Here is a 14,219-nt window from a genome sequence, read left to right as displayed (position 1 = left end):
ATCCGTTGATTCCACATCCGTTAAAAATCCATCAATTAATTCTAACTCCTTTTTGTTTTTCTTCCAGGCATTCTCACAGAATGACTCAATTCCCTGAACCTTGGCAATCTGAACACTAACATTCCTAGATATTTTCCAGGCCTTGATTACCTCTTGCTCACTTTCTAACTGTTTAGAAAGAATTTTTACTTTCTTAACAGCTTCTTCTAGTTCACTCTCAACAGTCAAGTATTTAAGTTTAATCTTTTCAAGCTCAATAACCTGATCCTCTAACACAGCATTCCTATCACTTAAAAACACATTATTCTCTTTGATCCTAGTGTTTTCTTTAGCTAGTGATTTAAGGGAAACACACAAATGATATAATTCATTGGACATATCATTTATGGCTTCATTGCATTCATTTTTAGAAAGCTGAGAGAGGTCAGTAGTGATTCCCTGGTTGCTTGATGAACTAGTTTCATTTTCATCAGAATTAGCCATCAGGGCTAGGTTGACATATTCCATATCATCATCTTCATTGGCTCCATCAGCTGCCCAATCATCTTGAGTGAGAAAAGCTCTTTCCTTTTGTTTGAGCAAATCAAAGTACTTCTTTTTGTAATCAACTTGCTCAAATTTCTTCTTATCAGAAGTTGGCTTCCTGCACTCATTTGCAAAGTGTCCACTAATGCCACAGTTATAACATTTGAACTTAGATTTGTCCACCATGTTTTTGTTTGACTTAGTGAATTTTGTATTTTTCCTGAATTTCATCTTTGCAGACCTCCTGGACAGAAAAGCCAGATGTTCATCAACGTCATCAGAGTCATCTTAACTGGAATTGTCTTCATCTTCAGCTACTTGATCTTTTCCCTTGCTTGATTCTGATTTGCTTGTGCCAATTTTGAGACTTGGCATTGTCTTCTCCTCATTCCTGGCTTCAATTTTCTCATTGTCAGCTACAAGTGCAACTGATCCTCCTTTTCTCTTTCCCTTTTCCAACAGCTCATCTTGCTCCATCTCAAGTTCATAAGTCTTCAAAATTCCATATAATCTTTCAAGTGTGAAGTTCTTATAATCTTGAGAATTTTTTAGAGAAACAGTCATAGGCTTCCATTCCTTTGGTAGAGACCTCAGAAATTTTAAGTTGGAATCTTTGACTTGGTACACTCTACCATACAGCTTCAATCCATTTAACAGTTTCTGAAATCTGTTGAAGGTATCATTTAATGATTCTCCTTCTTCAAAGTGAAAATATTCATACTGTTGAATAAGAAGCTGTATCTTGTTCTCTCTAACCTGCTCAGTACCTTCACAGATGATTTGCACAGTATCCCAAACTTCCTTTGCAGTTTGGCTATTGATGACATTGTCAAACATATCTTGATCTAAGCCATTAAACAGAATGTTCATGGCTTTCTTGTCCTTGCGAATTTCTTCCATGTCTTCAATAGTCCATTCTGCTTTTGGCTTGGGAATGGACTGTCCAACAGCAACTGTTGCAGTAGCAGCTGTGGCCACTTTGTGAGGAATGTGAGGACCATTTTCAATGCAGTTGATGTAGCTTTCATCTTGAGACAGTAGATGTAAATGCATCTTTACTTTCCAATGATGATAGTTATCTTTTTCCAGGACTGGAATCTTTATACCAATATCCTTCCTACTCATGTTGGTAGCAGGAGGATTCTTCTGTGCACTCATGATGTTAGCAGAATAGATCTTTAAACTTTTTGTATGTTAAGAGCTTGCTCTGATACCAATTGTTATTCCCAGTGAACTAACAATGAGATTTACAGAAGGGGGGTTGAATGTAAATCTCAAAACTTTTTCAAGTTTTGAGCAGTTTCTAGTCTATGTGTTTTGATGAGCAAGTGTGTGTGAATTGCTTTAAGCTAATGCAGACAGATATATATTCAAACACAAATGTAAAGAACACAACAGACTTAAAAACTTTTCTGGTGGATTTGTTGTTCCACCAGAGATGTGTTATTTCAGAAAATCTGTGATTAAAAGAATTAAATCACAGCTGCTTCCTAGTATAAACTAGATGATTTTCTCTCTGGATTTTTCTAAACAGCTCTGGAAAATTCACATCTAATTACTAGCTGCTACTTGGTTTATATATCACCAAGTTTATAAGTGAAGACAAAACTGTAAAATACAATTAAAAGGTTCTTCATATGTTTCTTCTTCATTTCTCTATCTAATGCAATTTAGGTTTGGCTGTGAATCTTTGAATACTTCCTTGTTTGCACCAGAATGGAAATGATGCATTTTCTTGATTCCTCCTAGAGGCTGCCACATTCCAGTTTGTCTCTGTCAACCCATGTGCCTCTGTCAACTTATGAATTATCACTATCAACTGCTATTTGAACTAAGCATCCGTTGAAACTTTTATCCGTTGATGCATTAGCAGTTGAAGCATTATCCGTTGAGACACTCATCCGTTGATGGATGTTATCCATTGAAGTTTTAGAGACATCCGTTGAAGCTTTGTTTCTTATCCGTTGAAGGCCTTTAATATCAGTTGATGCTATTTCACTTATACAAAATTACAAGGCATGAAATATTTACAATTAGCCCTCCTATTTGCATATCCACTAGTAGTCAACATGACTGATAATTTCCCACAACATCTAAGAAGTACAACTTAAATACAGAGACTGAAATGTGCTACAATACTAAACTCATTTCTAAGTAAAGCTACTCCTTCAACGGATAGCCAAGATGGTTTTATCCGTTGAGGCTACAAACACTAGATTTCTACTTAAGTGTTTTGTTTAACTTATCATCAAACTAATACACATATTCCTAACAGATAGCAGCTCTTAGATTTCTGATTTGAGCTCTTTCTGTCATAATGTCTTCTAGTGAAACATAACAAGTTTTTCTTCCATCTGGATTCATAGTTATATGCCTCTGAGTAAGAATATTTTCAATGACAGCTTCTTCTTTCTTCATATTGACTTCTTACCCTCTGAAATTTATGTACTTAGGAACATATGATCTAAAATAATATCAACCATCATCCAGTATTCTTCTTCTGATATTGGAAAGAATCACGTTTGACCATAACCTAGAAGTTTCATCTTCAACTCTTAGCAAATAGTGAATGAACCTTAATTCCTTTGTAGACATGATCATCAGTTTATCAAGTGAAAGAACTTGAACTTGATCATTTTGCAATAAGAGTAAGATCTTCTGTTTAGATTCGGAACCATCATGTTTGTCAAAAATAATCTTCACAGCTTCAAGTCTATCCAGATGATCAACAGTTATTTCCTGATCAGGACTATCAGCAAGTGTGAAGTTCAACAACTTAAATTGATAAGTTTAGCTTCATGATGTCCTATTCTAGCTCTTGTGAATGGTTCAATCAACTTTAGATTCTTAGCTTGTACTAACCAAGACTTCTTATCTCCCATGGTATTAGAACCAAGTAAACCATCCATCCTTATTCCTCCACGAGTAAAACTCAATTTATCATTACAATTCAAATCATCAATTTTCTCCATTTGTATTTGTTTTTGATCTTTGGAAATACTTGAGCTCTTCCCTTTGCTCTTTTCTACAACATCTTCAAATCTGTACTCCTTCATCTATTCCTCTCAGATATTTTAAGCATATCCTTGTATTCTTGATCTGCTTTGTCAACAACTATTCTGATTTTTCCTTCATGTGCCCTTTCTTCTCTGTGAAAAACCATTTATTCTTCCTTGAAATTTTTAGCAGTAACAGCTTCAACATAAGAAGAGAGAATCTTTAAATCCTTTCGACATAGAATTTCTTCTTCTTCAGTCTTCATAGAATCAAAAATCACTATCACTCTTTCAGTGTCAGGAAAAGGATCAGAACTTGTAACTTTGTCATCAGGAATTGAATCAGGAGTAACAAGAGCAGCTTCCATGTTAGATCCATGAGATCTATCCTTAGAGACTTGAGTTGACTGTGTCTTCTTTTGACTTTGAATTCCAGTTCCTGTTTGAACTTTCACAACATTAGAGGTCTCCTTTTCTTGTTCATCACCATCATCATCAGAATTGGTATTTCTCCTCAAAACTGATTCAGGTTGACATAAATTAAACATTATGTATGCAATACCATTTTTCTTTATCAGAATACACTTTGTAAAATTGTCTGATTCTTGCTCAAAGTCCTATTTTCTTGATCTGTTACAATATCATTAATATGAAAATATCTCGAGAACTATTACTTATGCAAATGTGAAATATGAAATACGAAACATATGAATTCAAAATCACACACATCCACACATGCAAATATTAAGATAATGAACAGTTATCAATTGTGAACAAGAAAGTAAGCAAAAGAGAACTTTCATTAATAATATTAAAATTTCATTACAAGGCATACTACAAAAGAAGGTAATCCTAACTCCTAAGCACCAGAACTATTCTTCCTTAGTCTTCTTGTTGTCCTCATTGTTCTTCATCTCCCGCCGATGAAATATGCGGGATATACTTGAAGCAAGATAAACAATATTCTCTTGAAGCTCCAATTGTGTGAGGTGACGTTGTTCAGCCTCCTCAGCCTGTCGCAGCTCTTCAAAGTGGAAGCCCATTCCTAAAAGATGCAACGAGAGCTGATCGTCCCAGCAGAGACGATAAAAAATTGACTGGGGAAGTCCAGTCGAATGGTAAGTTTGACCATCAAATATGACTATTGAAAGAAGAAAGATTTGAAGGTTTAGATTCAGATTTAGAGCTTTGATGTTGTGTGAGAGAAAGGCGTTCGAGTAGTGTATGAGGTTTATGAGAAGTAGGTTAAGTGATTTTATAGCCAAAACCTATTGGGAATTTAAAGAGACACTTTGATTTACCGTGCAATAATGAATACTGCATGCATAAAATTACGCTTATCTAGGCAAATAAAATAAAATCTCTTTACATGCGCCGATTTCTAATGTAAAACAAATAATGATGACAAGTTTAACATGATTATTGAAAATAGAGTAAAACAAACTTATAACACTTAGAAATCACGAAAGAAATAATGTTACCGTCATTTTTAAGAAAAATCATGTCTTGTCCATCACTTGCTGAGATAAAATTTGTTATCCAAAATTAAGAATTTAATCATGATTTCTACCCCTCAGCATTTGCATTGTCGAATTTATTAGCAAAATCAAGAATCTCTTCTCCACTGTCCAATCTGTCAAAAATTTACAAATCATTAGTAATGTGAATTACATGATTAGTTCCACGCAAAACTCCCCCCGTAACTGTGCTGTCAATTCCTGATAGTTTTATATTTGTCCCCTGAACATGTGCATTTTCATCAGGATCTACCTTCTTTCCTGATTAAGATTTTTGTCCACAAGCTTAACATTTTCATGGTTGCATTCTTCTTGTTTCCGTGTAGTCAGAAATATGGAAATCAGTCAGAATTTTTAAGAGTTCACACTTGTTGGGTCCTTTTTGACATCTTTTTAAGAATTTTACGATGATCGTGTTAGGGTTCGTGTTAGGGTTGAGCCTGATAAGGTTTTACGAGAGGTAATGCGTAAGAAGATGATGGAGGAGTTTAGGAAGAAAGAAGTGGAGAGAAGAGTTCGAGAGGAGGCGTAGGGAGGTGATGGAAGAGATGAGGAGGAGGCAAGAGGTGTTGGAGAGGATAGCTCGTTGGGAGGAGAGGAGGAAGCGGAGGAAGATTATGGCGGAGATGAGGATGAGAGAAGAGTTGGAGAAGGAGAGGAGAAGGCTTGAGATGGCGGAATATTATAGGAGAAAAGTGGTGGAGGAGAAGCAAGCTCGGGATGAGATTGGGAGGTTTGTGAAAGACGGTCAGTTTGGGGTGGATAGGGAGAAAGTGGTTAAGGTGTCGTGGGATAGGATTGGTGAGGAGTATAGTGTTCCGAGGATACGGGAATTGTTTAAAGAGTTTGGTGAGGTTCAGTATGTGCTTATGAGAAGTTGTAAAATAAAGAAAGGGTCTGCGTTTATAGTTATGGCTTCGAAAGATGCTGTCGTTGCTGCTACCAGGAGTGTTGTTGGGGATCTTGATAATCCCTTGTTAGTGTTGCCGGTTTTGGGAAGAAGCAAAATTGTAGTTTAATCTTTTCATTTTTCTTCATATAATGGATTGTTCTACTTCATGTACCATTGTACATTGTAAGTTACTGTATATATCTTCTTCTTAAGTTGATAGTTTTATAATTGATTTTCTGTGTTGGTCTGAATTTTCAAATTCCTAGTAAATTAATTGAAAAGTAGTATAGAATCATTTTGAACTATGCAGCTAAAAGTTTAATAGTTAACACAAGGTATCTTAGATTTTTGTTAGCCAAAAGGAGTCCACGTTTAAGAAACCTTATTTACTGGGATAGCGCTTCCTTTTTTTCTTTGCTGGATTACAGAGCTTCCATCTTTCTATTTTACCTCTGGTCTCTGGAGATGTTTGCAGCCTAATCCTTATTTACCAATATATCTTCGTTATATCGTTACAATATACCATAATGATTAAAAGCCTTTTGGGCAGTGGATATCCCAAGCAAGTAGCCAACGGTTTTCACAAGTTCTGAGAGCAGGCCCGCAGCTCTGTTATTCAGGTATGTAAATGTCCTTCTTTAGCTGTAGTAAATTTGGTTTTGGACTAGTTTGCCTTTAATTAACTTTTTTTATCCCTTAGACCATGTGTTTATGATTGAAATAAGGGCAATTAGCTGCATCTGTATAGATTACTTCTTGCTAGAGCATATTGTGCGATGGCCTTAATACAGTAAATCAGAGCAATCTGGGATTCCGTTTGTGCAAAGAGAGGTGGCCATGTTTAATGGAGTCAAACGGTTTAGCATCCTTTAGGTGCTCAGTGTTCGTTGTATTTCATTATATCTATGGCTTCCAATCAACTATATACTCCTCACAAGGGACTGTGGGCAACGATTTGGCCCCACCACCCCTCTTCCTGTGTTTGATGTAACAGATTGTAGACATGATGATTGCTACCATCATCTTTTTAATTTTTTGTTTTTTGGTTGCGCTCTTCTAAAATGATTATTGACCAGTACTGCCCATTGTTTCAAATTAGCGGTCTAAATTAGTAACTCCGTTGCAGCGCGTCAACAGGAAATAGTTTAAAACCATGAATGATTAGTTTTTTTCATAGCTGCAGCTGTCTACTATGCCATTCAGGAGCCCAACAACAGAATTTAGACGGCTAGAATCCTGTTGGGCAAGCTGGAAATTCGGAAATACAGATAGATCTTGTGCGTGTGATTATGATGTAGGACATCAGAGTAGAGCTGATTAAATGTGCAGTGCAGAAGGTGCTCTTCTCAAATCCAAAGTTTTGGAAACGAATTGCTGAAGATCATTCATTTACTTATTTTCTTCATCAGTCCATTTTCTTGATCAGTTAGTTTTCTAGTGTTAATCTTGAATATGTAGTATAGTAGCTTGCTTTTACTTTGAAATTTGATTAGCTTTGATGAGAGGTAGAAGTGTTTTGTCCTCTGCATCGACTTGTGTATTCCCCTCGGCAGCTTGTGATTTTCTTCTTCTATAATTTATTCAGCAAAAAATAAACCTTGTGATCAACTTAATATGGATATATAATGTTATTGTGTCAACTTTGACATGCATCCTATGATTCATATGTTTAGTGATTGTTTGATATTACTACTTCTAGTTCCAGATTAGACTATATGACTCTTTAAATGCAAGTGAACACACTGAACCTCTCACTGGGCCTTTTATAAATTGCACATATTAGACCTTTGACAAATTATGTGCATTTAGCCTGTTTTTGATATAATCACCAATATAATCATTTTACAAGATATTTCGAATGGCTAGTGTTAAAGCGGCTATATTGTCAAGTTATGCAAAAGCAAATCAAGCTGCTGCTGATACATACACCAATTCAAGCATTTTACAGGATTTTTAAAACTGCTAAAGCTTATATGGCTCTGTCATCAAGTCTACAAATAAGAGTAACACTGCCATGCGAGCAAAATAGTTGGAAACGATTGTGTAAACAACCAATACAGATGGGTAGTAGGGTAAGCCCATCGGAGAATTCATGTTCTTTTGTTATTCCTGAAATTCCAGAAGAAATATTCAGGGATGAAATACTTGTCCGACTGCCCGTAAAAGTACTTGTTCGATTCCGATGTGTTTTAAATCCTGGAATCATTTTCTATCAGGCGACCCTGAATTTGTCAAATCTCATCTGGCTCGCAATCACAAATATAATGGCCTCATTTTCAGGTGTGTTCCTTATGTCAACTACAAAACATTTCACCCTCTCAGGTCAATACATTTGCACTTAGGTTAGTTTGTGTTTATCATTATACAGATTCGGTATCCTGTATGGAATCCTGCTATTAGTAGATAGATTTTTAAAAATCTCACAATATCATTTAAAATACTATGAATTCATAATTTTTCATTTGGTTGTAATAGGATTTAAGAAAAATGGTAAAAACTTCATAAAATAAATTTTAATTCTCGAAAACATATGTTTGATATTTATTATGACTTTAATGGTTTAAATTAAGTTTGATAATTAAATTGATATATGAACTTACCACTTTGATATTTAACCAGATTATAAAGTTGTACATCTTAGGGTGACTGCTGATCACCCACCAAAAGGTCTTGTCTACTCGTGTAATGCTGAGTCTTGGGGAGAGAAGAGTTTTATGTCATCCTTTGTGTCACGAGTCGGTTATTGTGCACGGCCTACGATTGTTGATGGACGTCCTTATTGGCACAACTACTATAATAAACACTGTTATACTATGTATATTGATTTCAAAGATGAGGATCTCAAGTTGTTGCCTGACTTAGAATTTATCAACAAGGATGGCAAACGATATAGCCGTATGGTGAATTTGAGGGGAATGCTTGCTTACACGCTTATGATTTTCCGCAGAGTAGTACTTGACTAGTGGATGTTTATGTTTTTGATGAAGCATGTGGTCTTTGGAGTAGGAACCACACGGTTGGCCCAATCACTCTATCAAGAGATGAGTTTGGTTAATTGCTTTAGGAATGGTGATTTGTTGTTTGACTCTGGCGAGCATCTCAAATTAGCTAGTGTCAATCCTGAAACCTATGCAGTCGACAGGCTTAAAAGTGGCGTCTATGTTTATGATAGCTCTTGTTGCCTGCTCTTAATCTCATATATAGCTCTACTTACATTGAGAGTTTAGCATCTGTCAAGGGAATGCACCTCTTGCATGTTGGGAAACTTGGAACTGATCTTATGATTGTTGAGCAAAGTTCTTGAACTTTGATTTCGTATTAAGATACTTCCCAAACTTGTACTCAAACTCGATAGGTTATGAAAGAGCCAAACTTTAGCCAAGCTCTCTCTTAAGCCCAACACCGAGATGCTCCATAGTCATCGCCTATGCAATTTTTTCAAGCCGAACGGCGTTCTGACATAGGTTTAAAATAGTTATACCAACGGTTACAGTACTGTGGCATTGTTCTCATGTCGTCGGAATGACAGGAGGTCCTGAGATTTGGTTGTGTGTGCTAAGTAAGCAGTTGGGAGGAGACTCAAAAGACATGGATAATGACTGTTTAATAGCTTTGTTATCAGTTTTCTACTTCTTCATCTTGCCTGGACAACAATAAAGTTAATGTTTGATCGTTTGAGGACCAGATTTTGCAGTCATACAGGTGAAAACTTTGAACTTGGGTGTATTCTGTTTGAAATTGTAATATCTATCGGATATATGCAATTTCTTTGGTATGTTTTTAAATTTTAAGAGTACCATTATAAACTCGACTTTTTTACAGTTTGTTGGCTTGTAGTATAATTATTTTGCACGGAGATGGCTAAATCAATAATTATGCCATTTTGATGGCTAAATGCACAATTATTGGGTGTTTTGGGTGCTTCGCGTCCCTTCCGTTAGTCTGTAATAACTCCGTTAGTCAATTATCATTTTAATATTAAAAGTATAAGGATATTCTGGTAAATACAATGTAAAAGTAACATATACCCCCATTCCCTCCATTTCCCCACAACGATTGGACTTCATCCTCACCAGAAAAGGCGATTAAACCTTAATCCATTGCTGGTGTCCGAAATCGATGAAGATGGGTTGGTACAGACGGAGCCCTGAAGAACATGACTTATACAAGCCTCGTGAATGTCCTCAATACACAGGTATTACTTCGTTACCTATGTATATTATTTATATGTATATATGTCTATGTAATGTTTTGAGATCATGGTTTGTTCGTATTAGAGTGTATATAGTTTTAATAATGTTAGATAATCATGTTTATATGAGTTTTATAATGTTTAGAGTTTGTTTTAGTTGTTTCAGTGTTTATATACTTCAATTTTAGGGTTTTCGATTCCATTTTAGGTATAATGTTGTTATTTGTCTTCGATATTTAATTAATATATGGATATAGTGAAAGTCCCAATTTTGATGTTCAATTTAAGTATTATTCTGCATGTCGTAATGTTAGTTATATTGTGGCAGCCCCTGAGTATTTTACCATTAAACTTAACTATGGAGGTGAAATGAAGAGTGGTCCAAACAGTTATGTTGGTGGTAGTATTGCGTATTTTGATGACTATAGTGCAGATGAAATCAGTATGTTAGATCTTGAACAAATGTTGAATGAGTTAGGGGAATGTGGAGGTTATCATAAATATTGGTATAGGTTTCCAGGGACTGATATGGAGAGGGGTCTGTTTGTGTTGGATAATGATGAAGAGCTGATGTTAATGTGTACAATAAATACCCACCAATATGTTCAAATGTATGTTGTTGTCATCCCACCATTAACTAGTTCCCAACCTGAAATAAACACACAAAATGTAGATTTTGAGTACATTGTGGAACCACAAAGAGAGGCAACCCCTATAGTTGAGGATGACATCTGTTTAGCCAAGAGGAAGTAAATTTTAGGGAGTTTGAATTTGCTTGTAGTACACAAGCAGAAATTAGACAGGAGGAGGAAGCTAGAGAATTATTTGGAGATGAATTTGGTGATGAATTTGCTGATGAATCAGATGGTTAGAGTGATGAAATGTACTATCCTGAATCAGAGGATAGTGATGAAGGAAGTTTTTACTCTGACAACTCCAACAAAGATGACAGTGATGATGACCTAGTTTTTGATGAAAATGTTGATGATTTAGGTGCTAGTGATAAGAGATTCCATGCTGAAAAAGGTCATCAAGGAGATCAGTTTGACAATGACCTATATGGGGTTGATAGTGAGCATTCTAGTGTTTATGCAGGTAGTGATGATGAAAGAATGGCTGGGAATACAACTGATAAAGATGAGCCTAAAGGGTACCCTGTATACAATGATGAGGCAGATGTTAGTCCAGTTTTTAAGTTGTCCATGTATTTCAGAGATGCAAAAACTTTCAGAGAGGCAGTTAAAAGACATGAAATAATGGAAAGGAGGCCTATAGTGGCATCAAGGAACTTTGGAAGGAAAGTACAATATACTTGTGAACCTCCATGCCCCTGGAAGATTTATGCTTCACCAGCTGGAAATACTTCAACTTACCAGATGTAATAACTCGAATTTTTGAGACTTTGTAAAAATGTTTAATGAATAGTAACTCTGGCAGACGGGAAAAACTTTTTAGCCCACACTATGTTGTGCATGAGAAATTGAGTTTCAGAGTTGATAACATGATTATACGTACCAAATCAGTGTATGTAAAAGCTATTAATTTTCGAAGAAAACGAACTTTAAAAAATGACCATATTTACGAACCATCGAGGAATACGGGAATCACAATATAATTACGAATTTAAAACCCTACGGATTTATATCCAAGGACGATACTTCAAAATATAAAGAATAAATACGAAAGGATTTACGCCACGAAAGGATTTACGCCGCGAACCTTTTACGAGAAATTATTACGAAAACATTTAAGCGATCGAACAAACGCGTAACGATTAAATAAACGTATCACACTAACTAACCATGGTAGAAAGTAACCATGGTTACTTTATCAAATAGTAAGCTAAGGTTATAGGAATGATCATCTAAGGCTAGAAAATAGTAAGCTAAAGACTAAACTACTAGCTTAGCTTGTAATCTAGAAAGGCTAGCAAGATTTGTCCAAGGATTTGCCAACATAAATCTATTCTAGGTTATTTACTATAGAATATACAAACATATAACACAAGTCTTAATCAAGAAGCAAGCAAGAAGCTCACAAAATCTCTCTCTCTCTCTCTCTCTCCAAAAACTCCATGCTGATTTTCAAGAACACCATGGAAAGAAAAATTCATATTTCATGATCTACTCATTCAAAAATAACCAAATATTTACCAAAACTCTTTCATATCATGGGTAAGTCACACACCAAATTTCATGCCCATCCATGAAGTTCTAAATTTTATAAAAATGTTTGAAGTTGAGGGTGAATAGTAACTCCAAAAATCACTAACTTGTTTTCTTGATTTTTCATGAAAGTTTAAGGCTCCTAAAGCTAGACCAAGGCTTCATCAAGGATCTTAGGACTTTGTTAAGTATTAACAAGCTTCAAAGAAGGTATAAACATTCATCCAAACTTTTTTTAAGTTTCAAGAAAAGTAAGGATCTTGGATATAAGTATGGTTTTGATGATTGATTTGATATTATCTTGATGTTTAGTTAATTAGTTTTAAGGTTGATGATTGTTATCTCAGGAATATCATGTTCTTGAGAGGATTTAGTATTTAGATGATTATTTGATGATTGTTGATGGTGGTATAATGATTTAAGACGTAAACGAAACTCGAATCGTAATCGTAACCTCGTTAAAATGAACAAAACTCAACTTAAGTTTCTGCAGAAGTTCCCGAATGTATAAAATGTAGTTTCTTAAAAAGAAACACTTTATTATGATATAAAATATTATAAGGATCGTTTAGGCGCTTGAATCACTTGATTCCGATTTACGGATCAAAAGTTATGACCGTTTTAGTAAAAGGGATTTACGCGATAAAACTGCTATAAATTACGAACTTTGTAAATATAAATGATCGACTTAAATTTTTTTAAAAATCATGAAATTTTTACAAAGAGTAAAAAATAGATTTTATTATCTTCCATAAAAATTTCAAGTCAAAATGTTGATTTTTCAATTTTATAAAAATGTCGGAGCCGAGGTCACGCGGAGTACGAATGTAAAAAAACCCCCTGTTAGGAAACTGCCACTTCGGGATTTTCACCCCTGTTACCAGAAAACCATTTTTAAATGTTGTGTTCTAAATTTTATCTAAATCGCACACGCGAAAACGGTGCATCAATTGAGTTAACGGTTTGAGAGATATCAATATTTTAGTGAAAGCGGTTTGAATAGTATAACTTCGTAGTTGACCGAACTTTTGAAATGCTTTTCACCTAATTAAATTCATTTTATCAAAATGAAACTTTTAGGATAAATATTTCAAGTACTCAAGAAGCTCTTCGAGGTGGTTTCGTATTAAAATATTAATTTTACGAATTATTAAAAATGATAGAGTGTGAGTCGCGTAATAGTAATATTTGGTAAAGTCAATCTAGAAGACCACTTTGACCGTCCGTTTCGACCAAGGAGTGAAACTTATTTCGAGTCGATCGAATAATAAAAATTATGAAGTATTGAACTTATTAAAAATATAAGTTGGTGATGAGAGTAGGAATACTGATTAAGATTATGATGTTTGTTGATTAGAAAACCCAGAACGAGAGTAAGTCGGGAAACGTACCTTGGACTCCAGGCAAGTTTTCGAACCCTAACTTTTTGAAACTGTTGTATTGTGTTTGTTTTCAAATAATATCGATATATACATGATGCTATATTTACGATGTTTTACGAATTATGTTATATAATATCATACGATATGATAATGATTTTGGTATATGAATATTACCGAATTTCAATCGATAACGCTAGAGAGTAGCATTGTATATATGAGGAGTATATTTTAGACCGATGATCGGTCAGTATAATTTTATGAAAATCCGGAAGTATTCCGGAGATGTTTTATTTAAGAATACAAACGCTATAGTAGAGCGCGATATATAAGTTATAAGACCGAGAGTCGGTCAGTTTTTGTAAAGTATAAATTCGGGAATCATCCCGGAGATGTTTTAGACCATTAAAAGTCCGTACTTATTTTATTTCAAGGGACTCGATGTTCACTTGCGAAATATTAAATACCTCAAACTTTTATTAAAACGATTTTCAAAGATCGTATTCCCTCAACTATATTTTCTTGTTCGAATAATGAGCATTATTTAACTAAT

General features: G+C 35.0%; 1 protein-coding gene across 1 annotated transcript; it reads left to right on the top strand.

The window, feature by feature from the left end:
* The first annotated feature begins 5,390 nt into the window (after positions 1-5,390).
* On the top strand, positions 5,391-6,550 carry LOC141721271 (uncharacterized). The gene is made up of 2 exons (XM_074524105.1): positions 5,391-6,113; positions 6,481-6,550. Exon 1 carries the CDS (start codon positions 5,578-5,580, stop codon positions 6,055-6,057), a length of 480 nt encoding a protein of 159 aa, XP_074380206.1. The 5' UTR covers positions 5,391-5,577; the 3' UTR covers positions 6,058-6,113; positions 6,481-6,550.
* Positions 6,551-14,219: the final 7,669 nt, after the last annotated feature.

The sequence above is a fragment of the Apium graveolens genome, chromosome 1 (genome assembly GCF_009905375.1).
Source record: "Apium graveolens cultivar Ventura chromosome 1, ASM990537v1, whole genome shotgun sequence".
Lineage (NCBI taxonomy): Eukaryota > Viridiplantae > Streptophyta > Magnoliopsida > Apiales > Apiaceae > Apium > Apium graveolens.
The sequence above is the reverse complement of the archived record's forward strand: the minus strand, read 5'-3'. Positions and strand labels throughout refer to the sequence as shown.

Bases quoted from the DNA above. Each gene is read 5' to 3' on its own strand.
- LOC141721271 (XM_074524105.1), top strand. From the start codon at position 5,578: ATGGAAGAGATGAGGAGGAGGCAAGAGGTGTTGGAGAGGATAGCTCGT.